This window comes from Nyctereutes procyonoides, unplaced genomic scaffold (assembly GCF_905146905.1).
Source record: "Nyctereutes procyonoides isolate TBG_1078 unplaced genomic scaffold, NYPRO_anot_genome, whole genome shotgun sequence".
Lineage (NCBI taxonomy): Eukaryota > Metazoa > Chordata > Mammalia > Carnivora > Canidae > Nyctereutes > Nyctereutes procyonoides.
This window is the reverse complement of record NW_026575036.1, coordinates 25,280,917-25,308,012: the sequence shown is the minus strand read 5'-3', so window position 1 is coordinate 25,308,012 and position 27,096 is coordinate 25,280,917. Positions and strand designations below refer to the sequence as shown.

At 51.2% G+C, this 27,096-nt stretch overlaps 1 protein-coding gene across 1 annotated transcript in view; it reads left to right on the top strand.

The window, feature by feature from the left end:
* The window catches only part of VDR (vitamin D receptor), a 34,869-nt gene extending 9,345 nt beyond the window's left edge, over positions 1-25,524 (top strand). Inside the window, exons 3-9 of the mRNA XM_055318913.1 lie at positions 3,839-3,969; positions 10,940-11,124; positions 11,346-11,466; positions 14,661-14,832; positions 20,672-20,823; positions 21,049-21,165; positions 22,761-25,524. Coding sequence (XP_055174888.1) covers positions 3,839-3,969; positions 10,940-11,124; positions 11,346-11,466; positions 14,661-14,832; positions 20,672-20,823; positions 21,049-21,165; positions 22,761-23,020 — 1,138 coding nt within the window. The 3' untranslated portion in view covers positions 23,021-25,524. The remainder of the gene's footprint in view (positions 1-3,838; positions 3,970-10,939; positions 11,125-11,345; positions 11,467-14,660; positions 14,833-20,671; positions 20,824-21,048; positions 21,166-22,760) is intronic.
* The last annotated feature ends 1,572 nt before the right edge of the window (positions 25,525-27,096 follow it).

Here is a 27,096-nt window from a genome sequence, read left to right as displayed (position 1 = left end):
TCTGAGGATAGGGCCACCTACCCAGGCCTGAGACCCTGGCCCCAGGCACTTCATGCTTCTGTGAATAGCCTGTCTGTCATGTTTTGATGAATTGGTCAATGTCCTCTCTCACCCCTGACTTTCTAGAAACTGTGTTTATATTTAGTCCGGTTGCACCACCCCAACCCCTCCTTCCTGAGCTGGGATATAATTGCCAACCACCAGAGGATGACAGGGTCCAGGCTCAGAGAGCAGCTAAGGCAATGCGCTCCCATGGAAACTCGCAGCTCTTGTTTCTCAAAACCAAACCAGCTCACAAGCAATTAGCATTGGGAGGAAGGCAGGGCATGGGGTGTGGATCTTCGGGACAAAGCACAGAGCCAGAGCTGGCCCATCTGCCTGCCCTGACTCCTCAGGGGCAGAGGCTAGATGACAGCCACATGTGTGGAAGTGCCCCTAGAAGGCAGGAGAATGGGGAAGAACTGGGCCCCAGAGCCCACGGGACCCACAGCCCTGGCAACTGTACTGGGCTGGGCGCACCTGAAAGCCGGTTTGGGGGAGGACCTGGGTCTGCCTGCTGGAGCTGGTGAGGGAGCTTTCCATCCCCTGAACACTGATCCACACTCCAGAGTGTGACAGCTCTTCGTGCTCGCTAACCTCCATCTCCCTGGGTACAACTCCGGGGTCTTTTCTCTGATTCTGTATCTAGAGGAGCCAAGGAAGAGCTGCTTAGTATAATTTTTCATAATAATAATTTAAGAGCTCCATAAATTTACAGGCTGCTTTCTGCATCACTCAAATAGCGTGGAGACGTGTTGCACAGTTGGTGGGCTTTGGGACGAAGTATGGCAAAGGGTGAAGAGCACACACCTGTGTGGCATTCTTACCCTAGATCTGAGCCTTGCTGTGGGGATAGTGTACCCGGCCAGAAGGACTTTTAGCATTTTTTTTTCTTCCTTCCTTTCCTCCCCTTCTCTCCCCTCCCTCTCCCTCCCTTCCTCCCTCCCTCCCTCGCTTTCTTCTCTTTCTCCTCCTCCTCCTTTGCCTCTTAGTATTCATGAGCTCCCTTCCCTTCTGTAACTACAAAGCTGGAAGCAAGGACACTGGTGTTTTTCCTCCCAGTATTTTCTTTTAAGCCAGCTCTGCATTTTGCAGGGATTCCTACCCAACCGACCTCACTGGAGTCCATTCCTGTTGTCAGGCAAAGCTGGGCTGAGTGGCCACCTCCAACTCTTCTATGTGTGGAAACCTGGGCTGGGCTTCAGACTTACAGTGAGGAAGACAAAAGAAAGGTGGTTAAGTGCCACAACCTCTTTCTGAGCAACCTTGCAGCTGGGGAGATACCCACCCATGAGAGTCAGAGACAGGTGCGCTAGAGCCCATGGACGGAGCAACAGACATGGGGGATGCGGGGCTGCCTCCCAGCTGGGGCGTCAGGAAGCTCTTGGCCCCCAGCGCAGGATTGGTGGGATGCTCTGGCTCATGTGTCTGGAGGTGCTCCTTTTGGTCCCCAAAGCCCTGGAGAATCCACAGGAAGAGCTCTGAGCCAGACAAGACAGCGGGTGGGAGGATAGGACCGACCCTGAGCTCCTGGGCAGAATGCCTGGTTGTAAAAAAAACAAAACAAAACAAAAAACCAACAAAAAAAAAAAAAAAAAAAGGAAATGAGAGTTTACTCTGAATTAGAAACTTCTGGCCTTTGAGTAAGTTTAGAGAATTACGGGCATTCTGGGGCCTGAACATTTGTGGTAACAGCCAGAGCCTCAGAAACCATGAGTGGGAAGGAGTAAAGGGGTGAATCAATCTCATGTCCTGTGGTGATGGTAGCCTCTCATTTCGGGGTAGCCAAGGTACCTCCATATTTGCCTGTCCCTCTGGAGAGCGGCAATAGATGGATGGAGGCCCAAGGAGAAAGGCTGTCTGTTTCCATAAAGGTGGACAAAAGCCTGATACACAGTCTCTGGGCAGTCACCACAGGGTGGGTGTGGCGTTGGTGGGCTGGACTCTACCCCAATAGCCTTATGTTATCCCACCTTCCCACATAGACGCATCTACTGGGGTGGGGCGGGGGGTGGGGGTGCCCTTTGGGTCAGGAAACAGGTAACAGGAAAGTACTGAGGACCCAGGTCCCAAACCAAGAGCAGCCACCTCATGGGCCTTGAGCTGTTGGCCTGTGGGCTCCATATCATTGAGCAGCTTGAGTTTCTAGGGATGAGAGCGGTAGGCTCCAACCAAGAAGCCAAAAGCTGAGCCTCACATCTCCAACAGCCAACACGGGAGCCTTCACTTCTTGCCAAATCACCTCACTGATGAGTTTCCTCCCCTCAGTAGTCTCACCTATAAAACGAGGACATACGCCAATAGTCTCTTGGGAGTCTGATTGCCTGTGACTGCTGCAGGTCATTTCTATGTTCTCTTCTCCTCCAGCCCATGGGTCAAGTTGGTTTGTCCCCTTCTGTCCAGGTCAACTGATGAGTATGTTTGCCCTAAACCCCAAATGTCTTCTAGCGAATGTGAAGTGAAGAAACATAACCAAGAAACATAACTAGTGTGTGACCAGCCCATCTCTGAGAGAGGGAAATGGTTGGGCCTGGGCTTTTACTTAAAGACTTGAGCATCTCCTCGGAAGATGCTGCTGCTCACAGAGAAAGGGATTTTGCTACCATCTTTCCCCAACCAAATCCTGTCACTTGTTCCAGGGCACAAAAAAAAAAAAAAAGTGGGGCCTGCACCTGCTAGGGCTGGGAAGAGTATGAGGAACCTCTAGGACATGGGAAGCTTCCCAAAAGTCGCATGGGGTGCAGTGTTCAAGCTTGCTCATGCACGCATGGGCACACATGTGTATGTACGTACGTGCACGCGTGTGATTTTACATAGGATACCAGGGGCCCCGGGGGTACCGGCTTCATAGCTAAGAGCCTGCGGTAGGTTCCTGGCAAAGCCCTTGCTTCCTCTGCCTCTCAAAAGGCCAAGGCCAGACCTGAGGTCTCCCACCCACTCATCTGGCCTTTTCTCTCTGGGTGTGTTATCTGGATGCCTCAAGCTATAGTTGGGGCCCTTTCTCCCTTCTGCGTGCACCTGCGCACGTGTCTGTCCCTGGACCAGGGATGCTCTAGTCATAGGTCTCCAGACTCTGGATGACTTAAAGCCTCCACCAGCGTCCTCACCTCCCCAAGCGGCTCCCTAGAAGCAGTGAGGGCTGCTCTGCAGATTTTCGTATTTTAAAAAAGTTTCACTAGGTTAATTCACTCACGTTTCCTGTGTAATTTAAAAAAAAAAAAGCGTGGGAAGTAGAGTATCATAAAAGTAAATCAGGGGCGCCAGGCTGGCTCAGTTGGTACAGCAGGTGACTCTTGATCTCAGGGTCATGATTTCAAGCCCCACGTTGGGTATAGAGCTCACTTAAAAAAAAAATAGAGAGTCCCATGTCAGGCTCCCTGCGTGGAGCCTGCTTCTCCTTCTGCCTGTGTCTCTGCCTCTCTTTCTGTCTCTCTGTCTCTGTCTCTCTCTCAAAAATAAATAAAATATTTTTAAAAATAAATAAAAAATAAAAATAATAAATAAATCCTTTCAAATCTTAAAAAAACAAAAAACAAAAACAAAAAAAGGAAATCAAAGCAATGATGGGAGCAGAGTAGCAGGGAAAGAAGGAGGAGGCACCCAGAGTGTAGAGGTGGGGAGTGGTGGCTGCTGAGGGGGCCTAGGGCTGGGCCCCAAGTCCTCTGTGGGAGACATGGAGACCCAGGCGGTGGGGGGGTTGTGGGCAGGGCTCAGGGGTGGTCCCAGCCCCTGCAGGCAGCCAGGGCTGAGACTGGCAGGTGGGTGACCCGGAGGTGGCATGTGCTCTCTCCCCGGGCAGGCGAAGCATGAAGCGGAAGGCGCTGTTCACTTGTCCCTTTAACGGGGACTGTCGTATCACCAAGGACAACCGCCGCCACTGCCAGGCCTGCCGGCTCAAGCGCTGTGTGGACATCGGCATGATGAAGGAGTGTGAGTGTTCTGGGCCCAGGGCAGGGGTGGCCTAGGAGGGGGACCGTTTGAGCTGCTCTTCGGGCAGCTTTGGCCCCACCGGGCTGCGTGCGGTTCCCCTGGGGCTGCAGGCACCCGGGGCCTGGAGCTGGGGCGCTGCAGCCAGGACAGCAGGGTCAGAGGCCCCAAGGGGGTCCTGCGAGCCTCTTGGGGATCTGTGCCGCAGAGTCCTGGGAGGGGCCTCACCCTCTCCCGTGTGACCCATCTCCCAGATGGGTCCTCCTCCAGGACGGCGTCACTATTCTCACCTCCCTGTTCCTCGACCTCCCGGGAAAAGGCAAGGCCCAAGGACCCAGGGTTCTTTGGACTTTGGGAGAGTGAGCTGCTGAGGCTGGGGAAGGGCAGGAGTGATGGGGAGAATAAATATGCAGAGCCTGGCTGGTATCGGGTGCCACCCTGCCCCAGCCTTCCAGCCACTCTGGCCCCACGGGCAGATCTGGGGGCCGGAGACCAGGGAAGACCAGGGGGAAAGAGCCTGTGAGGGGGAGCACTGGGATGACCCTCTGGATTCAGATGGAGAGAGAAGGGCAGTCCTATAGGACATCCTGTCCAGCTCCGGGGTCGGAGGAGAGGACGAATGGCAGATTCATTTGTTCCAACCCTCAGTTAAAAACAACCCCTGGACTTTGCATCTGAGCTCTGGTACAGTTACTTGGTAACCAGAACAGCCATCGAATTCAGTAGCGCCTAGGAGGGGCTGGTCAGGCCCTGCCTGGGCTGGAGACCAGAGCTGTGGGCCGACCTGGGCACAGGTGCCCTCTGCACATCCGGCCCCCTGCTGCCTCTTGCTCACTCCTGTCTGCAGTCTGCACACTGATCCCGTCCTTGGCCCTAGGACAGGGCTTATGCCCCGCTAAGCTGCGGACCTGAGGAGGCTTAGGAGGGGCGCTCAGATGCAGGCCCTCCTGGCTATGGGGCTATTGCTTTGGGGGGTGAGGGAAGCAGGTACAGGGAAGATACGTCCAGAACAAGGGAAGAGTAACAGGACAGGGCTCAGGGGATGGAAAATTTCCTCCTTGTTGGAAAGAAAAATTCTCTGTTGTTGGGGAACAGAGGCAGGTTACCCTCTGGTGGGTCACAGCCCTTCACTCCTGATCCCAGCTCCCCAGTCAACACTGGCAGGCCTTGGAAAAGTTTCCAGGCTGTTGTTCCTCCTCGCCCCCACAGTAGTGCGCAGGCCTGGACATGCTGATCTCTCCTAGCCCGGTCCCCTGCCCCGCCCGACTCCTGTGTTTATCCTGGAGCAGAGGAGGCCGAGGCCTGGTGCCTCATGGGGCTCCTCACACATTGGCTTAGTGCGGCCTGCTGTGTGCGAGGCCCTAGGGTGGCCACAAACAAGACGCACTGTGCACAGCCCCTGCTCCTGCCCCCAAGGGGCACACATTCTCCTGGCTCTGCGGCTCCTGCCAACCAAGAACGGTGCAGTTCCACCACTGGGAGTCAGTAAGACTCGGCCCCAGAAGTTCTGGTTGGGGCCAGCCTCACTGCTGTCCCAGAGGCTCCTTTCCTATGTCTCAGGAGGAAGGAGATGTTCTAACAACTCAGAATGGGAAGAACACTTAGAAATCATCTGGGAGTCACAAAGGTAAAAATATCAGGATCGGGGTCAGAAAGCAAGTCTCCATGGCTGCTTCCAGATCTCTCCTGGTCCCCAAAGTGAACACTGCACCCCTGGCGATGAACAGGTCTTGGGTGCATCCGGTGCCCCCGCCCATGAACACCGTGTGCTGAGGCGGGCCAGCAATCCCGAAGTAGACGCCCACCTCCAGCCCCCCACATCTCTGTGCTCCAGCCACCCCAGACACAGCCCCAGTCTTCCCCAACAGAGCCCTGGGCCCCACCCCGCCATCTGCCCGGGGCCGCCCTGTGTCCCCCACTCTCAGGGTGCCAGTGCGGGGGCCTGTAGTCTGGGCCCCAGAGCTCCAGTTAAATGAAAACCTTGAGCCAGCACTAGGCTCGTTCTTTCCACTACTCGAAGGGAAGGTCCTTCGGGAAAGGCTATGGTTCTCTGCCTCGCGCTAGCCCAGCTTAAAGGCGTCTGTCAGAATGGTCTGGGCCTCCAGCTCCCTAGGAGAGCTGCTCATGTATCATGTGGGCCGGTGGTTGCCTTGAGGCTCAACCTCCCAGAGACAATTTTGTGTCAACATTTGTAAAACCACAGGACACCCCAGGGCTCCCTAGGAAGGGAGCTGCAAACGCAGGCTTCCTTCTGGCAGGGGTTAGAGAAGGGCCCTTCCCTAAAGGAAGCCCAGGAAGGGAAGGGAATGGGTCCGAGGACAAATGTTTATCGAGCGCCTACCCAGTGCCAGATACTGCATGGAGCACGTGAGCTTTCTTATCAAATTCTCACAGGAATCCCTAAATAGGTAAATACTTCTGTTGTTTCTTTCATAGATTAGGGGAAGCTCCGAGGAATTCAGATTTCATGCTTCTAAGCTACTAAGATGGTCTGTTTGCTTCCAAAGGCCCACCCCCAGGGGCCAGGGCTCCTCCACTGCCTGCTGCCCTCAGGGATGGGCTCCAGGGACCGTTTCCATCCAAGACTCCCTTTCTCTCTCTTCAAGTCTTAGATGACTTGATCTTGTCCATGGAGCCTGAGACATTTCATGGTCAACTTCTTGCTTCTTGGTGGCCTGTCCTGCACAGAAACACCTATATGTTCCTTTGCTTAATGTTTTTACAGATGTAGGTCTTTCCTACTCCACATTAGCACAGCACCTGGCCCAGCGCAGCTGCTCAATAAATACGTGTTGAATGACTGAATACTAGCTCCCCGTGATGCTTCTTTGCATCTCTACATCTCCCACTGGTCTGCAGGTCAGGAATATCTCCCAAATCTGATATTGTCTATGTCATTCATTTGGAAACACGTTATATTCTCTTGTCTGATGTTGCCCTTAGGCCACCTGGGGCAACTTGAAGTGTTTTTAAGTTGTTCATGCTTCCAGATCTTGACTTCCAACCTCAATTCTAGACTTCATGAAACAGAGAGCATCTTGCATGGGAATAAATGTGTGCAAAGTCATATTTGCACTCAGCAAGGAGCTGAGAAGGAAGGCAAAGAAGCTACTGAACAGCCCTATGGGTCTCACGAAGTCCTTGGACACAGCTCCTGTGCTTTATTCATTGGAGAGCCCTTCAAATGCTCTTTCAGAACCTGTGTGCTCTTCTCTACTGCAAAACAGATGTCCTCCTACAAGATAGTAATGGCATTTTCAGTAGCAATTCATTGAGAAAACGATTTTTAAATTTTTTCTTATTAAATTAGTAGCTCCCTTAAAAAAAAAAAAGACTTATTTCATAAATCACAGCAGCATCTGCACATGGGAGAGACTTACGATTTATTCTTCAGACACCGTTGGGCTGGTGGATTGGCAGCCCTGTTAGAAAATGCCAGATCTCAGCATTTCTTTCTCTAGTACTGCACGCCGGATGGCAGTCGCTGTTTGATACAGTGATTGAGAGGAACAATGTCATAAGGTTAACCTTGAATCTTCTTAACTTTGTCCTTTTGGAGCAAATCATTTACAAACTTTGCTACTTTATTTTTTTTTTCATACTCTTCAGATGGATTGGAACACTTTGTGTGTTCCATGGCTGAGGACAAGAGTCCTACTGAGCAACCATAGCCAATTATAATCAGACAGGGTATGGGGCAATAGTTACAACCATGAACTCTAGAACCGTAATGCCCAGGCCTGGGTACCAGCTTCAACACGTGTTAGCCGTGTGACTTTGAGCAAAGTGCGTAGCCTCTGGGGCTCAGGTCCCTCATCTGCAAAATGGGGATAATTGCACCTGCCCTAAGAGGTTTTTACGAGGACTAAATATATGTAAGCTAAAATATATATATATATATATATATATATATATATATATATATATATGTAAGCTAATATTTAAGTAGCATTTAGCAGAGTGCCCGGTACATTAAAAATTCTATTTTTAATCCATTTTTATTAATATGATTTCTTTTTTCTTACATACTTGACCACCATGATTTCCAGCTCCCCAGCAGACTAGAAGTTAACTGCTAAGGGGAAGAAAGGTCCCCTTCTACAGGCAGGCACCCATAAGAAGAGACAACACGTAGCTTACCAGAGAGGGGGAGACCAAAAGCGATGTAAAGGAGCACAAGAGCTCCAGATCATAGCAGACTGAGTAATACGGTGCATGGACACAGACCTATACAATTCTGAGGTCATAACCTTGTTCCTGCAAAGTCCAGTAATTGTTCTGAATGATACCTCTGAATCACCAAGAAAAGGTTATACAATGTTACAGGTGTTCTGTTATAAGAACCTTATTCTATCTTGAAAATATTTCAGTCGCAATTATGTAAATTGAAAGGGTAAGCTGGGTTCAGTTCCCCAGTGGACAGGCATTTGATGTGTGCCATCCTCACATCGTAAGGCACATGTAGTATTAGTGCACTTCTCCCTGTCGTTTTCTGAGCAAAGGACGATGGCTAGAGCTTCGTAGGTATGATCAGTGTGGATGTGTTGGGTGTCCAATCTCTCAGACTATTGAGCAAACACCACGGCCAGGAAGCCTCACTGGGCTGGCCATTAAGGGGAAACACAGGGAGCCTATAGTTCTAGTGAAAGATCTTAAAAAAAAAAAAAAGAAAAGAAAAGAAAGATCTTGAACGTCCTAGGTTCTCTCTATATGGGCATTTATTGTAGCCTGTACTAACCAGAAATATTACGGAGTGGAAGACACTTGGGTGCCAATGTGCGTGGGAAAGACTGGACATACCACAGAAATAAGAAATGAAAGCTCAGTACAGATCAGGGCAATCCAGAAAGGCTTCATGGTGAAAGAGGGCTATGGGTTGGGTGCTGAAGAAAGGATAGAACTCGGGACACCTGGGCGGCTCAGCGGTTGAGCGCCTGCCTTTGGCCCAGGGCGTGATCCTGGAGCCCCAGGATCGAGTCCCATATCGGGCTCCCTGCGTGGAGCCTGCTTCTCCCTCTGCCTCTCTCTTTGTGTCTGTCATGAATAAATAAATTAAAAAAAAAATTATATATATATATATATATATATATGAGTAGATAGAACTTGCACAGCTGCTGGGGAGGGAAGGCCCAGCAGGACAGGCATCCCGCGTAAGTGGAAATGCATTGGCGAGACAGAATGGGTCATGTTCGCCGGTCAGTAATCTCAGCATAGTCACAGAAGCTGTGTCCACAAGGAAATGAGGTTGGAAGTTTAGGAGAAAGTAAAATCATGGGGAATCTTGACTTTAATTTGGAGCACAGTAAACAGCAAGGATCCAGAAAAAGGTTCTGAGCAGGAGAGTGACATAATAGAATCACAAGAGATGATCAAAGTCCTGTCAGGCCGAGAAGCGTGTCCACGGATGCCGGTGGCATGAATCTCAGAGCTCCCTCCCTCACGCCCCACTCCAGCCCCATCACCTCCTGCACCCACCCTCAGGTGAGCAGGGACGATCAGACACCTATTCTTGGATTCCCCAGGTAAGGGCCTCGTACCTTGCCTTGAATGGAACACTCCTTGCTCCTTCCTCTTCCACCCCACTTGACCTCTTGGGGTCTGAGCAGACACCCACTGTGGGAGAGGGTTGGCAGCTCTTTGGGCAGGTGAGTCACTCACCTGGGCGTGGCCTCCCCCAGTCCTCCTCTTAGTATGGCTTACCTCAGCTATGGAGGGAACTTGCCATCCTTTGCCCCTGGTTACCCACTCCTACCTCCCCCCCACCCCCCATAGGCTCTCCCTCACCTCCCAGAAGCTTCTTTCATTCTCCCCCCACACCCACACCTGAGGGGTCTGGGCCAGTGGGCCTCTCCTGAAGCCCAGAACCCACCCACTCTGGGGTTCTGGTTCCTTTCCCTGCTCTTGTGAAACTCCCCAGTTCTGTGGGCAGAAGTGCTGGCAACACCAGCTCAGAGCAAGTAGCTACAGGCCAAGGGCCCCAGTGCCCACTCCTGCCGTCAGCACTCTGCAAGCCCTGGCCAGGAGGTCTGTTTGCCTGGCTGCCGTGCCAGGCATCCCTGCTCGCAGCCCTGCCCTCCCGGGCAACAGCCCAGCACGGTGAGGTGGGCACCACCCCAGAAGCCCCCGCACAGCATGATGGTGGTGGAGGGTCTCCCCGTCATCAGACACCCTGGCTAGCAGCTGGAGACAGCTGCAGATCGGAGCTTCAAGGCGTTCTCTTTGGGACTTCCAGACGGCTCAAAGACTTCCTTGGGCAGAACTGTCAAGACTGGACAGGCTGGAGGAGAGGTTGTTTTGCAGGGAACCAAAGAAGCAAAGTCTTTCTAAGTTGGTCAGAGTAGATCAAACGCCCATGCCTGGAAACTTGGACTTGGAAATGCCCGTGTAGAAGGGTCTTTCAGCATGTCCTGGCTTCCGACCCTGGGACTGGCCACAGAGGGACTCCCACCCTTCCTCCCCCAGTGCCTCCCTCAAGATCTTGGGCAATGAATGTGAGGGGGAAGAGACAGGAACCACCATTTAATGAGCAGCTGCTCTGTGTTAGGCATGCATTCAGTTCTCAAAACTGTCCACCCTTCAAGGTAGGGGGTATCACCCTGCCGCCCCACATGCACACACTTTTTGGAGGAAGGAACCACAAAGGGACCTTAATAGAGGTTTGATGGAGCAAACTTCTTGTTGGATTAGTGGGGTAACCAAAGCCCTGAGAGTTCAGTTTGCCCAGAGTCGTATCACTTGCTCCTGAGAACCCAGACTCGCTAATAATGCCTGACCATCCCACCTCTCAGATCCTTTTTCCTCCTCTCTCATGCACCTGCCTTTTCAATAGGAAACCCAATTTTCCATCCTTATAGTGGGCTTGGAGCCCCCCATGGCAGTAAGTGCCGGGCCCTAGGAGCTCCTTTGCCTTTAGCACCTGGAGTAAGGGGAGCTGCAGGCCCAGCCCCCCCAACATCCCCCTTCCTGCCCACAGTCATCTTGACGGATGAGGAGGTGCAGCGGAAGCGGGAGATGATCCTGAAGCGGAAGGAGGAGGAAGCCTTGAGGGACAGTCTGCGGCCCAAGCTGTCGGAGGAGCAGCAGCGCATCATCGCCATCCTGCTGGATGCCCACCACAAGACCTACGACCCCACCTATGCCGACTTCACCCAGTTCCGGGTACGTGGCCTGGACGGTGAGCTGCGGGGTGGGAACCGGGCGGGGGAGAGGGACGGAGGGCCGCGGGGGACAGCCAGCACCGGGCAGGGGTGGAGGCTGCTCTGGCCCTGGGGAGGCCTCCGCCCCCGCAGGCCTTCCTCCAAGCCTCCTGTTGGACATCCGGGCAGGGTGGGAGGGTGGCCCCAAATGTGCGCTTCTGATGCTCCGGCTTTCCCTTGCAGCCTCCAGTTCGTGGAGATGGGGGTGGAGGGAGCCATTCGTCCAGGCCCTCCTCGGCTCACACGCCCAGCGTCTCCGGGGACTCCTCTTCCTCCTGCTCGGATCACTACCCAGCCCCTCTAGGTAAGCCCCCCGCGGCCCCCATCCCGCCAGTGGTCCCTACCTGGCCCCTCTGGGTGAGCCCCCCGCGGCCCCCGCCCAGCCAGGGTCCCTACCCGGCCCCTCTGGGTGAGCCCCCCGCGGCCCCCGCCCTGCCAGCGGAGCCCAGCAAGAGCCCAGAGCTTCCACAGCCCACCTGTCCTTGGCTGTGGATGAGAGGACAGCACTGCCATACTGTGTGCCACACAGTGTCCTCAGGTCAACCCCCGTTTTCTACAGCTCAGGGCTAAGTAGCCCGAGGGCCCATGCTGGGGAAGAAGCCAAGCTGGGGTCTGGCCGGGCAGGATCTGTCTGGGGGGTCCCTGCTCTTTCCTTCCTGCCAGGCTTCTGCTCCTTCCCCCCTCCATGTGCGTAATCTGATTCCTTTAAATGATATTTTGAGCCTAGGCCTTTTAGGGGATTCTGGTTTGGGTTTTTTTTTTTCCCCAGTATCCAATATATTTATTGAGATATAGTTGACATAGAACTAATTGTATTAGTTTCAGCTGTGTGCTACACAATAGTTTGATACCTGTATATATTACAAAATGATTACCTTAAGTATAGTTACTACCCATCATCTCAGAGTTACAAAGTTTTTTTTTTTTCCTTGTGATGAGCATTTTTAAGATCCACCCTCTTACCAACTTTCAGATATACAAAACAGTATCATTGACCATAGTCATCAAAGGTTTGGGGTGGAAGGAGAACAGGTGGGGCCCATTGCAGCTTCCCTTCCCCCCCATCCCAAGCTCTGGGGGACCGCTACAGCACCTGTCATCTCCAGCTCCTCCTTATGGTCCATTCCCACCGTCTTCTCCGACTTCCTCCTCCATCCTCCCTCTCCCCCTGTCCCTCATCCCTCTGCCTCTCACCCAACCCTACCACCTTGTGCGTGGATCCCACAGGAGGGCAGGCATGGGAAAACCCCTTTCCTCTGGGGAATGAGGACCCTCAGATATGGTCCTTCCAGACTTATTGATGGATCTGTGCCCAGATCCAAAAGAGGTGGAGAGGGTCTCAGTGTCAGATGGACAGGAAAGGATAGCAGTGGAGCCAGACATGGTGTCTACCCACCCGGGAGTGACAGGAGGGACGTGGTCAGGGACTAGAGGGAAGCTGTGACCCTTGCAGAGATTGACGGACCCTTGGAGCCCTTTGTCTTATAGGGATTCTTCTCAAGTGTTCATCTTCTCTCCCCACTTGGCTGCTCTTTTCCCTTGGTGGGATATGTATTTGCATCAATGAGGATCAGTCTACATGTTATACATTCAGCTTTTAATAATCCCGTATTATTTGGGAGTTTTGATACCCTCATAGGTTAATTGATATGAGGTGCTCAGCCCCACCAGGGATATGTTCAGGATAGCATCTATTTATTTTAAAGAGGTGCCCAGCTCAGTGGTTGTAGCATGTAGTTCTTGATCTTGGAGCCATGAATTCAAGCCCCATGTTGGGCATAGAGATTACTTAATATAAAAATAAATAAATAGGGGCACCTGGGTGGCCCAGTGGTTGGGTGTCTGCGTTTGGCTCAGGTTGTGATTCCAGGGCCCTGGGATCAAGTCCCACATTGGGCTCCTCATGGGGAGCCTATTTCTCCCTCTGCCTAGGTCTCTGTCTCTCTGTCTCTCCTGAATAAATAGATACCATCTTTCAAAAATAAATCAAAATAAATAAGATTCAAATTATTGGCACTTTTAATTAAAAATATTAAGCAGAAGTAATACATGTTTATTGTAGGCATTCAGAAAAGATAAAGAAAAGATAAGCTAAGTTATATACATATAAAATAAAGATATATTTTTATAAGTGTAAAATCTTTAAAAGATTTTATTTATTTGAGTGAGAGAAAGAGAATATGAGTGGGGCAGAGAGGGAGTGAGGGGCAGCAGGAGAGGGAGAAGCAGACTTCCCATTGAGTAGGGAGCCCAATGTGGGGCTCGATCCCAGGGTCCTGGGATCATGACCTGAGCCGAAGGCAGATGGTTAACGAACTGAGCCACCCAGGCATCTCCTCCGCCCCCCCCCTTTTTTTTTTAAGATTTCGTTTATTTATTCATGAGAGACAGAGAGAAAGAGAGAGAGAGGCAGAGACACCGGCAGAGGAAGAAGCAGGCTCCATGCAGGGAGTCCGACGTGGGACACAATCCCTGGTCTCCAGGATCAGGCCCTGGGCTGAAGGCGGCGCTAAACCGCTGAGCCACCTGGGCTGCCCCATCTCTCCCCTTTTTAAGGATTTTATTTGTTTTATATGTAAAATCTTTAAACCTACTACCCAAAGGTAATCACTATTAACACTGTGATATATCTATTTCCCACCTTTTTTTTTTCTTTAAATGCATTTGTATATTTACAAGTGAGTTTATGCTATACAAAATCTGGTAATTTTCTTTTTTCTTTTAACAGTACATTATATATCATTTTCATGTCATTCAATATACTTCTAGAATATCATGCTTAAAGACTGATTAGTATTCTGGGGCATGAATGTTCAATAGCATATCTAACCTAGATTGTGTCCCAGATTTTCATTAAGATAACACTATGCTTGTGGCTAAATATTTGCACTTATTCCAGATTTTTTTCCTTATGATGAATTTATGGAAGTAGGATTACTGGTCAAAGAATATACATAATTGTAGGCTTCTGGTGCCTGTAGTCAAATCGCTCTCTGGATTACTTTGCACAAATTTATGCTTCGTTTAGCGCCGCATGGCACAAGGGTTGCCTAATTCCCTGCATCTTACAAACACTGGCATCCACATTTAAACATATTTGTTTCTAGTTTATAGGTGACAGTGTAGATATTCTATTCCGCAGTCATTTGAACATTAGTGAGGTTGAACGTTGTTTTCCATAAGTTCATTGGTTCCAAATTCATTTTTGAATTGAGGTCGTTAGAAACAACATGTGATCTACAAAATCATGGCTTGAGGAAATCTCATTTCTTGGAGTATCTCTGGTCTTTGATTTTAGTGTCGCGCTCTGCTTGCAAGAAAAGCCAGGCGGAGTCTTAGAAGAAAGGCTGGGCTGAAGAGTGACCTTGGAGACAGGCAGTCACTATGGCATTCCTGGCTAGCCCTGACGCTAGGGTATGGGAGGTCCTCACAGGGCCAAGCAGGAGGGCACCTGACTCAAGTATCAGCAGCTCTTTCTCTTTCCTCATCCTTCCCCAGACATGATGGAGCCAACCAGCTTCTCCAATCTGGATCTGAGGGAAGAAGACTCAGATGATTCTTCTCTGACCCTGGACCTGTCCCAGCTCTCCATGCTGCCCCACCTAGCTGACCTGGTCAGTTACAGCATCCAAAAGGTCATCGGCTTTGCCAAGATGATTCCAGGGTTCAGGTAAGAGTCAGAATCCTAGACTGTGCAAGAAGAAGGCCTGGAGATCACCAATCCACCGCTTCCCCAAATAGAGACCCAGACCCTACCCCAGACCGCCTACATCACAATGTCTGAGAACTACAGCCCATCCAGCGTTATTCAGCAGGCCAGCATTGGAGAGCTATCCAAACCCCACAGTTTCTGGATGACAGAACAGAAGCCCAGAGAGGTTCAGTGGCCAGTCAGGATCATTTTCTAGTCTCAGAGCCAGTATGTGTCAGAGCCAAGGTCTAGATTTCCAAGTTCACTGCTGTGGACACTTTAGCTGGCTTGGGTCTAATCCTCATGTTAACCCTTTAAATTAAACCTTCATTAACCCTCCACACCAAAATCTGAAACCAAAATGAAATGATAGGAGAAGGGGTTGCACAGGGGACTTGCAAAATAATTTAGGGATCCCAGAGAAAGACAGATTTCCTGGCACGCATAACCTGGACCTCCTTCACTCAAATTTCTGTGAAAAGGCCTTTCCCTCACCATACTGAGACCTTTTGCCAAAACAGATAGGTGTAAGGAATTCTACTGGAGTAAAGATCCTGAGTTTTAGATTCGTTGATGCATCTCATTCATTCAGCTGTTTCATTGTTTTGGTAATAATGACACGTATCCTTCTATTTAAATAGCTGTGCATGCATCGTTAAATATTCTTAAAGTAAGAGAGTGTAGACGCTTTTAGAGGAATGTTGGGAGGTAGTTATATCTATATTGCCATATTATTTACGCCATTTGGAGCATTGCCATGCAATATATATATATATATATATATATATATACACACACACAATGTGGTTGAGAAATAGAAAGGAAGAAATCACTAGTAAGCGCTGTTAGCATGAGTTCAAGGCGAAGTATTTGCAGTTGCCAGCAGAAGGGGCTTGTGAGTGCTTTCTAGGTGCTGATGCTCAGATTCAGTGCTGGAATTCTGGGAGCCCTCAAATTATTTGACATTGGCCCGCTCTGAATGCAAACTCAATGCAGCGTGTTATTTATTGTTTGGTGACTCTCTCTGCCACGCGAGGAAGCCACAAGTTAGTGTCTCAATGACTGCATTGACAGCTAGTTGGTGATCACTCAGAGAGCCAAGCCCAGTTCTTCCCAGTTTGTGTCCGCCCTGAGACAGCCGGGCTCTGTTATTTTTGCCTCAGCAACCCAGATGCCAGAGGTTCTCCTATGCTCTTCCCCCAGGAATTCATTTGAAAATTGTAAAGAAGAGAAAAACATCAAACTCGCTTCCTGCATCCCGCCGCCCTTGAGATGCCCTTACTGCTTTGCCCATTTTGGTCGCAGTAGGAACAAGGGCCACTGTGGCATCCAGCAGGAGTGAGCTACTGAGTGTCACCTGTGAGCTCAGGATTGCACTGGGCCTGGGATTTACCCTCCAGAGCCTTTCCTTGGAACTGACAACACATTCCGCTTAGCACGAGTTCCAGCTCCCTCCCACACTCTTCTACTTAGTGTTTGCAAACTAGGTCTGTTCCAAAGTCTTGTTTTGTGTAAACAGCTAAAGACAAAAACACTTCAAAGTGCCGATGGAAACATGGTAGCACCTGGCTCCTATCCTAGTTCCAGAGAGCAGTCCTCATTTCTCCTAGCCTGGTAGGGGAGCTGGAGTACAGGGCCCCCCAAGCTCTGTCCAGAGGCTCAGATTTGCTGCTTCGAAGTGGTGGCTAGGATTGCACACATGGCAAAGCTGTCCTTCAAAAAAACCATCCATTTAACCGGATGACCCCAATGCAACCCCCGCCCTGTAGTAACCCAAACTTCCGTTTTTTTTCCCATGCCCTTGGCCCCTGGCCCTTCCCCTTGCCTCACACACCCTGACACAAGTAGCACAACCCACCCCTAAAGTCTCTCTCCAGGAATGAGTTGTAGTCTGCCCCCTGGCTTCCGTATCCCGCCTCATTTTCCAGGGCTCCCTAGCCTAGCTGGGCAGTCATGGACAAAGTAAGGTATATAGGAGCCGCCACTGACCCAATCCAGCTGCTGATCCAAAATCGGTTACATTGATCCTACCTGTGCTTGGGTTGGCTTTTGTCTCTCCGGACTGACTTAGGAAGTCTCAGAATGGAAGATGTTCCAGTAAAAATGGAGCAGGCCTTACCAAGAGCTCTGGGGGTAGGGGAGACACTGATGTGGATACTCTCTGTGACTGGATGGAGGTGATGTCGGGCCTGGATGGAGGCCAAAGGCCCGGCTCTGGTGGGCCCCAGGGGGGGCCAGCCCCACAGCTCCCCAGCTCTGCTGGTTTCTGTGCTTCAGGGTTCTGTTGTTCCAAGAAGTGAAAGAACAGTGGCTATGGCCCTGGTGTCTTTGATCCTGCTGCCTGTAGGCAGGGGTGGAGGGTGTGGGGAGGGCAGGATGAGACTTCTGTGTGGGTGAGTGCAGGGGGGGTGGCGGGGGCAGGCTGAGACTCCAGCGCAGGCGCAGGCGTGGGACCAGAGTGGGGCGGGACCGAATGGGCCGGGCTGTGTGTGAACTGCACTGTGGTCAAGGCCTGGGCCCTGCTCCTGCTTCCCACCTCCCCTCCCTCAGCCTCTCAGCCTGCACCCCACAAATCTCCATGCCTCAGCACCTCAGAAGGAAGGCCTGGAGGAAGTGGTCTCCGGAGCAGCATCCAAATGGCCAGGAGTGATCTGGGATCTAAGAACCAAGGACCTCCAGGTTTCTTTCCAAAGAGAGATGGAAGAGGGACCAGGCCGAACCACCAGCTAGAGCCCAGCCCTATGGGCAAAAGGCCTTTGACCTCACTACCATTTCTATTCCCAGGGACTCCTTCCTGGTCAGAGGCCTGAGGTCACAGTGTGTCCCTCCTCCCGTGTCCTTTCCTCTGTATCCCCTTGGTCACCTAGTATAACAAACAGCTTTCCTCCATAAGCTGTGAAGGATACAAGCTAACTAGGACACAGTTCCTGGCCTCCAGGGCTCAGTGTCTGATGGGAGAGATAGACATTGAGACAATTGCGGTGAAGAGATAAGAACCGAAAGAGGCCTGCTGGAGGTACCGTGGGAATGCCGGCGAGGAGGGGCCGGGAAGACTAGACAGTGGCACGTCTCTAGAGTGCCTCACAGGTGCCCAGAAGCAGCCGGCCACCGGTGTGAAAACCGATCAGGGTATATAAATATTACCCAAGTCCGGGGAGGAGGCAGGGAGCCTGAGCTGGCACCTGTCAGCAGGAAGGAGATCTCTGACCGATTTCCCCTTCATTTCCACCTGTACCCTCACCCACCACTGTCCCCTCTGCTGGCTGTGAGTCGCACATAGAAAGTCCCTGGATTGCTGGGCCATAATGTGAGGCCGTTCTAGGTTTGCTTTCATAGAAGCAGCATGCCTGGATCACAGCAGGCAAGGTACTACTAAAGTCTCCCTGGCAAGGCACAAGTGGATGCTGGTTCCCTTCTGGCCATCCATTTCGAATGGGCCATTGAACAAAAGGTTACATACAAAGAAATGCCCTACAGAATTGCTTAAAATGGCAAAAATTAGAAGCACCCAAAATGTCCCAAAATAGGTGGCTGGAAGACTGGTTAAATAACTTGTAGTATGTTGGTAAGCTGTAATTGTATGCAACTCGTTATGGACTGGGCTAAAGAAATGTTCATGGTGTAGGAAATGGGACACAGAATTGCTATGAACTCAAGTATGTTTTAAAAAGAGAGATTGGCAAGGCATCTGGGTGGCTCAGTTGATTGGGCATCAGGCTCGGTTTCTGCTCAGGTCGTGAGCTCATGCGTCCTGAGATGGAGCCCCAAGACAGGCTCCACACTTCAGCAGAGGGTCTGCTTGAGGGTTCTCATCTTCTGCTCCCTCCCCCCAACTGACATGCTTGTGTGTGCAGGTGCACGCTCTTTTTCTCTCCCTCCCTCTCACAAATAAATAAGTAACTTCTTTTAAAAAAAAAGAGGGAGATTTGCATTTTAAAAAAAAAAAGATAGGAAGGAAATACACCCAAATGGTCATTGTGGTTATGAGCAATTTTATTTGCTTTTATATTTTTCCTGTATTTTGCAAAGATTTAATAATGAGCATCTTTTATTGTATAATGAGGTAAAACCCCAGTGAGGCATCAGTGTTTATTTTTGTGTATTGAGCATCAGGAGAAAAGTGACAAAGGTGGTGAGATGTGTGACCCCGTGTCACTGGGACTGTCTGTCCAGGAGAAGATGCAGAGGAGCATGGTAACTTTCTTTAAATGATTAAAAGATGCCCCATGGCTAATGGAAAAGTCTGGTTCTGTGTTCCTTGAGAGGACAGAACCATAAGCAGTGGATGCAGCTCAATAGCAGAAGAAGCTGGTAACCCAGAGGTTAACAACCTCATGGCTACATCCAGAGACCACCAGTATCCTGGCCCCAGAAGGACCCTGCATCTGTACGGAATGCTGAAGAAGGAAATGGATCACATGCCTTTAAGATCACAAAGCCTTCCAACTCTAGTGCTTTGAGATTTTTTTCAGGGCAGACCCTTCGTGGCCATCCCAGCCATCACCTGTCCCAGTGATGATACGGAACTCTCATCAGTGAACACCCAGTTCCCACCTTTCTATGTAGCAAAGTGCAGCCACGGAGAGGATGGCAGCCCTTCCACAGGATATCCAAGTGGAACTAGACACTCAGGGAGAGAAAAGGAGGGAAAACTGGAAGCAAGCAGATCTGTGGGTACTGCTTGTTCCTTGTCATTGTTCAGGCAAGCCCAGCTAGTGACTCAGAAGAGTGGAACTAGTCATCGGCCTCTTGACTCATCAGCACGCAGTTACTGACCTTCTCGTTGTGCTCAGGGCTCAATAATCTAGTGTGGGCAACACTGAGGTGATTGAAGTGGTGTTGGCCCTCAAGTAGCTTGCAGTTCAAGCTGCAGACAAGCCCATGAAGAGCAGAGCTGAAGGAGAAAGGGCAAAGCAGGGGTGCAAGCCGCAGGCCGTGAAGAAATGGCTCTATTCTCCTAAAGGTCACTGGGTGGTGGGGAATCTGACAGACATCTCACCGGCTTCAGAGTCAGGAAGATGTGGTGGTGCAGGAGAGGAGAAAGGGCTTGGCTGGAGCTGTCACATGCCCAGAGGCAAGCTGGAGTAAGAACGCGCACAATGTTGAACAGGGAGTGGTCTGAAGTTGCTAAGTAGGATAGAGGGTTGGTGGAGTTTGTGAAGGGAAGAGGGCTGGACAGACAGGTTGAAGCCAGGCGATGGAGTGCAGGCTTGATCCTGAGGGGGTTGAAAGTCAGTGAAGGTTTCCGAGCCCAGGCGATATCTCCCTACAGTCACCATAAGCAACATGGAAAAGAGACCCAATGGCGATGTGATCCCAGAGTGCGAGTAACAGGCAACTGACAAAGATGATGGAGCTGTGAACCAGAACGGTCCCAGTGGTGGTGGGAAGGAGGCCAAGGGCTCCAGAGATGTCCTGGAGACAGAGTTGGCTGAGCTTTACTTCTGAGAAGGACGAGAGGACAGGAGGGGGAGAAGAAGAAGGCATGAGAGGGGTTGAAGACGACTGTGACCCTACCTCCATATTCATGCTGTAACCCTGAGGGGGTCCTCAGGCTCTTCTTGTCCCTAACAGCTCTGGCCGCTTAGGCCGGGGACACTTGGTGGGTCCCTGTGCTTTCCCTGCCTTAGTAAGTGAGCTCATTTACTTCCAGCCTTGCTGTCCAATCACAGCCTTGAGTTGTTCTCCCTCAGGAACAAGTTTTTCCCTCTCTGATCAGACCACCAACTCCTCAATGAAGGACCCAGGGCACTCCACTAATTTGCGTGATTTGAAGTTCTTGACCAGTAACCTGACTCCTCCCTGCCCTCCCTGGCAGAGACCTCACTTCTGAGGACCAGATTGTGCTGCTGAAATCAAGTGCCATCGAGGTCATCATGTTGCGCTCCAACCAGTCCTTCATCATGGACGACATGTCCTGGACCTGTGGCAGCCAGGACTACAAGTACCGAGTCAGTGATGTGGCCAAAGGTACCTTTGGGCCCCACCTCCACCCTCTTAAGCTCCCAGAATCTGGCCCTGCCCTTTCTGGGGGTCATAGACCCTGATGAGGCACATAGGAGGGATTAGGCAGCAACAGGGAGAGAAGGGTGAAAGGCAGACCTAGGCAGGGTTGGAGGTGGGTGGGGTTGGAGGGATGGTTTGGGTAGGTGGCTCCTCAGTTCTGCCCACAGCTTCTGGCCATCTCTCTCACAGCCGGACACAGCCTGGAGCTGATTGAGCCCCTCATCAAGTTCCAGGTGGGACTGAAGAAGCTGAACTTGCATGAGGAGGAGCATGTCCTGCTCATGGCCATCTGCATTCTCTCCCCAGGTATGAGGAACTCGGGAACCTGGGAAGGGGGAATATGAAACACTAAGCCCTGCTGAGGGCCAGCAGGGTGATCTGGAGGGCGGAGTGAGCAATAGAAGAGAAAGATTAGGAAACACCCACTTTTCTGGGTTTGCACAGCCCATATGATATGTGTATGTTGAGGGGTCCCTCAATGCCTTTGGCCCTGAGACCACAGGTAATTCACAGGTGGGACTCTGAGGAACCAGATAAATGGGGTTTCTCAGGACACAGACAGGTCTAGATGTTCCCAGTACTCAGGTTCTGCCTTTGTGTGAACTGGACTAAACTTTGCTGACACTTGAGATCACCTGTGGGGTAAGGTATAAAAACTTGGGGTTTATAAGATGGTTCTGCCTAGAAAGCTTACCTGACAGATTTTGGAGGCAGTGTGCTCAATCTGGTCCTTGAGCTCTTCTTCTGTTTGTTGGGGTAGGAGGAGAGAGAGAGAGAGACAAGCTGAGGAGGAGGTTATTGTGGTCCTGGGGATGTTATATGGGTGATAAGGCCTAAAGGGGGCAGCCCTGCCTCTGCCTATGTTGAGGGAACAACCAAATGGCCTCTGATCAGGGATGGGCTGGGGACCCATGAAGGGAATATGGGCTCCCCTCTCCCTGCCCAGCCAGCATTCACTCATTCATTCCTTCATATATCCAGCAAAAATTTCTCAAGCACCTGCTAGGTATCAGGAACTGTGCTGGGCTTTGGGATTCAGCAGCAAACAGGACACAGACTTTTATTCCATGATGTATAGGAGGAAACATTAAACAATCACTATTATTGATAATTTTAATGTGATGCGTTTTTAAAAATAAAGACATGTATGATATTATAGCAGGGTATAATAGAGGGAGAGAATTTGATGCAGTCTAAGGACTAGAGAGAGGGGCTCATCAGGAATGGCCCTCTTGAGGAAGATCTTTTAAGCTGTTATCCAAAAGATTTGTAAGAGGCAAAGATACAAGAGCTAAGTTCAGGCAGAGGGAACACAGATGTGAAGCCTGGAGGCCAGAGAGCATGGCACATCAAGATACTGATGGGAAGAGGGAGCATAGGGATGCCTGGGTGGCTCAGTGATCAAGCATCTATCTGCCTTCGGCTCAGGGCGTGATCCTGGGGTCTGGGGATCGAGTCACACATTGGGCTCCCTGTGAGGAGCTTGCTTCTCCCTCTGCCTATGTCTCTGCCTCTCTCTCTCTCTCTGTCTCTCATGAATAAATAAATAAAATCTGAAAGTAAAAAAGAAAGAAAAGAAAAGAAGGAAAGAAAGAAAGAAAGAAAGAAAGAAAGAAAGAAAGAAAGAAAGAAAGAAAGAAAGAGAGCACAGAGACAGAGGGAGAGAGTTGAGCTGGAGATGGGGTCAGGTGAGACATGGGGCTTGATCCTAAATGCAAGCTGAAGTGGTTGAGAGGCTTGAGGGAGGACTGTGGGGTCACAGGTCAGCGGTCATACAGGGGTGACCTAGGAGGCTGCTGAGGCTGTGTGTCTGTCTGGGCATAGGGGTACTGGAGAGATTGAAATATTAAGGGACCTGGCTCCAAGCTCCTGTGCCTTCTCCTGCCTCCCTGTGCTCGCAGACCGTCCCGGGGTGCAGGATGCTGCGCTGGTTGAGGCCATCCAAGACCGCCTGTCCAACACACTGCAGACCTACATCCGCTGCCGCCACCCGCCCCCAGGCAGCCACCTGCTGTACGCCAAGATGATCCAGAAGCTGGCCGACCTGCGTAGCCTCAATGAGGAGCACTCCAAGCAGTACCGCTGCCTCTCCTTCCAGCCTGAGTGCAGCATGAAGCTCACACCCCTTGTGCTGGAGGTGTTTGGCAATGAGATTTCCTGACTAGGGCAGCCTGCAGTGGCTCTTGGGTGGGGCTGTTCCTCTGGGGCCTTGTGCCCTGGCCTGGAGCTGGCTGCTGCCACACCAACCCTCCCTCACCCCCTGGAATTCAGCCCTTCCTCTCCCACCTCCCCTCCCCACCCAACCCCTGTCTCCTGCCCAACCTAACACCAGGCTTCCTTTCCTGCAGGCCACACAGGCTCCCCACCCGCCCCACATCCCTTGAGACCTCAGTCATGAGGAATTGTTGTTTATTTGACACAGAAACTCAAGTGGGGGCAGAGGGCAGACGTTGAAGGTGGGGCCTTACCCAGGGATGACCCTACCATTCCAAAAGTGGCTGCTGGCTGATGCTGAGGGAACAGTCAGACAGGAGAAATGCATCCATTCCTCAGGGACAGAGATACCTGTACCTCTCCCCACTCCAGGCCCATCCGTCCATAGCCTTGTGGGGATCTCCTTCCCCTGCCCCACCCACCATACATCACTAGGCAAAAACCCCACCCCTCACCTCCATCCTACTCTGCAGCCAGGCTGTGCTGTTCTCTCCCAGGGCAGCGTGCCATGATGGGGTCTTCTCCCTTTGCCTTCCTGCACCTGGCCTGCCTAGGACACTCACTGCCAAGGATGACCAAAACCAAGGTGACAAAGGTCACAACTCCCTCCTCACCCACCTCTGCTGGCCAAGGGGCACTCGCCTAACACTTCAGTGCCCATCTTCATCCCACTGCTATGGTAACATTCTTCCCAGAAGTAGCTATGGTAAGGTGGGCTTTCTCCCCAGGCAGGGGCCAGCCACTAAGGCCACAGCTCACCCACTGAGAGGCCCACAGAGGATGAGAGCAGGGCCCAGGAAGTGGGAGACAGGCAAACCCAGCCCCACAGCAGAATGGTAGATGATGGCCACAGCTGTCCCTGTCTCCAAGCCCATGGCTCCTTGACCTGCATCTAAGAGGTTGGTGGAGGCGAGAGCTCTCCTCCCAACCATCTACATGGCAAGACAGAATTGCCCCCGCGTTGCAGAGAAATGCCAAGCAGCATCCTCATCCTCACCCTGCCAGTACCTTAGTTCCCACCCAGGAGAGAGAGAACCATGGCCACGGGTGCCAGAGAGACCTCATCCTAGGATGGTCAAGGGTGATCTTGAGATGGGCATACTCTTGGCTTATCAGCGGGGCCACCTCTTTTCCACCTGGCAAGGTGGAATGGAAGAGAAGAACCCAGACCCCAGCAGCCCAGGCCATGCTCTCCCCTCCCGTGTAGGTGTATTGCAAGTGTGCTGGTCCCCAGAGACCCAGGAGCTAGTGCTCCAACACCTCACTGTGGGTAGAGGGAGTGCGCGCTGGCCTCTGATGGCTGGGCAGAGGGAGCCTCTTAGGGGTGGAGTCATGTGGGTCTGGTTCCCTTCTTCTCACTCCACCACCCCAAATTCAAAAGTGGTAAGAGGGTCAAATTCCATTTTCCCTTCCAGGGCTGGCCCAGCCCAGGAGGTGGGAAGTCTTACTCTGTTTACTCTGGGGCGGGGTCCCTGGGTGAGTGAGTTGTAAGCGTGTGGGGTCACCACAGAGGGGCTTCCTCCAGGAGCCAGAGGGGGGTCCCTCGGATGGTTGCTTGAGTTTGGAGAACACAACTGCATTCCCTGTCTCAGTGGGGAGGAGTTCCTGGATGCTGCCTCCACCCTCTGTTGTTCTCTGAAAGCCCTAGAAGCAATCACACTTCCACTGTGAGCACAGTCCATGTCCACCAGGCCCGGTGTTTCTTCTGGTGGAGAAGCATCCTGCAGCCATGTTTCTTACTGCACAATACCTTCTATATGGCTGAGGCTGACATTTATTAGATATGAGTTGTTTTCAGAATCAGACCCCATTTTGTACTACATTCTAATGTAGCAGGTAGTAGGCACCACTGATTAGGAAATATTTATGGGGGAAAAACTTACATTGTAAAAAAAAAATCTGTACATCAATTATTATTGTCCTGCTGTTGTTTCCCAAATTAGGGAGAGACCCTTGTTGGATTTTAGCTGCAGCAGACATTGGTCTAGCCCACTGGTCAGTGGGGGAAAAAGGCTTAAAAATCGCTACACTAGTTCAACTCCCTATAGAAACCAACACTTGGAGAAGGGTGTGGTCCCCTAAGCTCAGACAGCTGGTTAGAAGGAGCTCCAGGGCTGGGCCTGGTCTGTGGACTCCCTGCCCAGTGCTCTATTCACTACACCAGGCTTGAGCTCAGACCCCACATCCCCCTCCCCTGAAGTCTGACCTAGTCCCCTAGGGGACGGTCTGGATTTTAGACAGCAAGTCTAGACCCTGAACCCCTGCCCTCCTTCCCTGCTGACCCATCAGGAGGATGAGGAGGGACACCTCAGCCTGTGTCTCAATGTGAATCAGGACCAACCCTCTCTCCCCCCAACCCTCCGAATGTGGCCCTGGCTGGACAGGGTCTCTGCCTCAGCTCTGTATAATGCTGTTGCCTTATCAATAAAGTGCATTTGTCTTTGTAATGTTTCCACCTTTCCAGTTCTCCCTCTGGCCCTGGAAACACCAGCTCCTTGGCCCTGGGGCCTGCGACACCAGCTCGCTACCAAAGGGAAGTCTAGGAGTTGGGGGAGGAAAAGACAGGAGAAGAAGTGAGGTTTCACAGGACTGAATTGGGAGAAAATATTATCATCTATTCTATTTCAGAATGAGAGAACGAAGGTGGACACTTATAAATCGAAAATGTTTAGATTATTGGAAATGCTGGAAAGTGTGCACCTAAATGCCGAAGGCGCGAGATTCTGGGAGATGGGAAAATCCTGCAGCTGGCTAACTGGAAGCAAGTCGGGGAATCCAAGGGAGGCCAACCGAGAAGGTTGGAATGTAAGACAGATGCGGGGAAAGGAGAAAAGGAGCAAAAGAAGGCTTTAAAGAGTGGCTCCTGAGTGATTTCCAAAGAGAATAACAAGTTGCCAGAGATTTGTCAAACAAACGAAGGAAGCTTAGCTTATGGCAATAAAATGAGCTTATACTTACATTGCACTTACTTTGTGGCAAGTCCTGCTGTCAATAAAAGCCTCTTGCAAACCAACCTTCTTTATCCTTACACGGACCCCCGGGGCAGATGGACTACTACGAACCCCATCTGACAGCTGGGTGACTTGCCCAGAGCCACACTGGTGGTAAGTGACAGAGATGGGCTTTGAACCCTTGGCAGCTGGCTCCAGAAGCCATTATTTAACTGCTGCCCTATGCTGCTTCCAACTGGGTTGAGTAGCCTGAAAAATGACAGTCTTGTCAGCTCTCTGCCCAAAAGGATGTAAGGAAATTGGCGGTGATCAATCAAACGGTGCTCTACTCGCAGAGAGCATGTGGTCACATGCGTCGGGTCCAACCGAGTGTGACACTTACCTGACAACCTCAAGAATGAAAACCAGGCAGGCACCTGGGTGGCTCAGTGGTTGAGCATCCACCTTTGGCTCAGGGCGTGATCCCGGGGTCCACATCGGGCTCCTCACAGGGAGCCTGCTTCTCCGTCTCCCTGTGTCTCTGCTTCTCTCTGTGTGTCTCTCGTGAATAAATACATAAAATCTTTTTTAAAAAAAATTTAAAAAGGGCAGCCCCAGTGGCCCAGCGGTTTAGCGCCGCCTTCAGCCCAGGGTGTGATCCTGGAGACCCAGGATCGAGTCCCACGTCAGGCTCCCTGCACAGAGCCTGCTTCTCCCTCTGCCTCTCTCTCAATCCCTCTCATTAACAAATAAATAAATAAACCTTTTAAAAAATAAAAATAATTTAAAAAAAGAATGATAACCAGGCCACTGTGCCAGTCGGTGACTTGGAGAATTGTAGGTGACTCCTATGCACAGACAGACTCCTGAGGGACCCAGAGGAGCTGAGGCACCGCACTCCGTTCCCCAAGGAGGTGAGGTTTATGATAAAGGCAGCATTCCCTAAACGCAGCGAGCAAAAATAACCAACCAAACACACAGCACTGTGATCTGCGAATGGGGAAATAATGCTCAGCAGGTGTATTTATTTTAGGATATGTCGGTTTGTCTGGAAACCTGTAGATGTGATTGACTTGAATTTTTCAGAAGTATC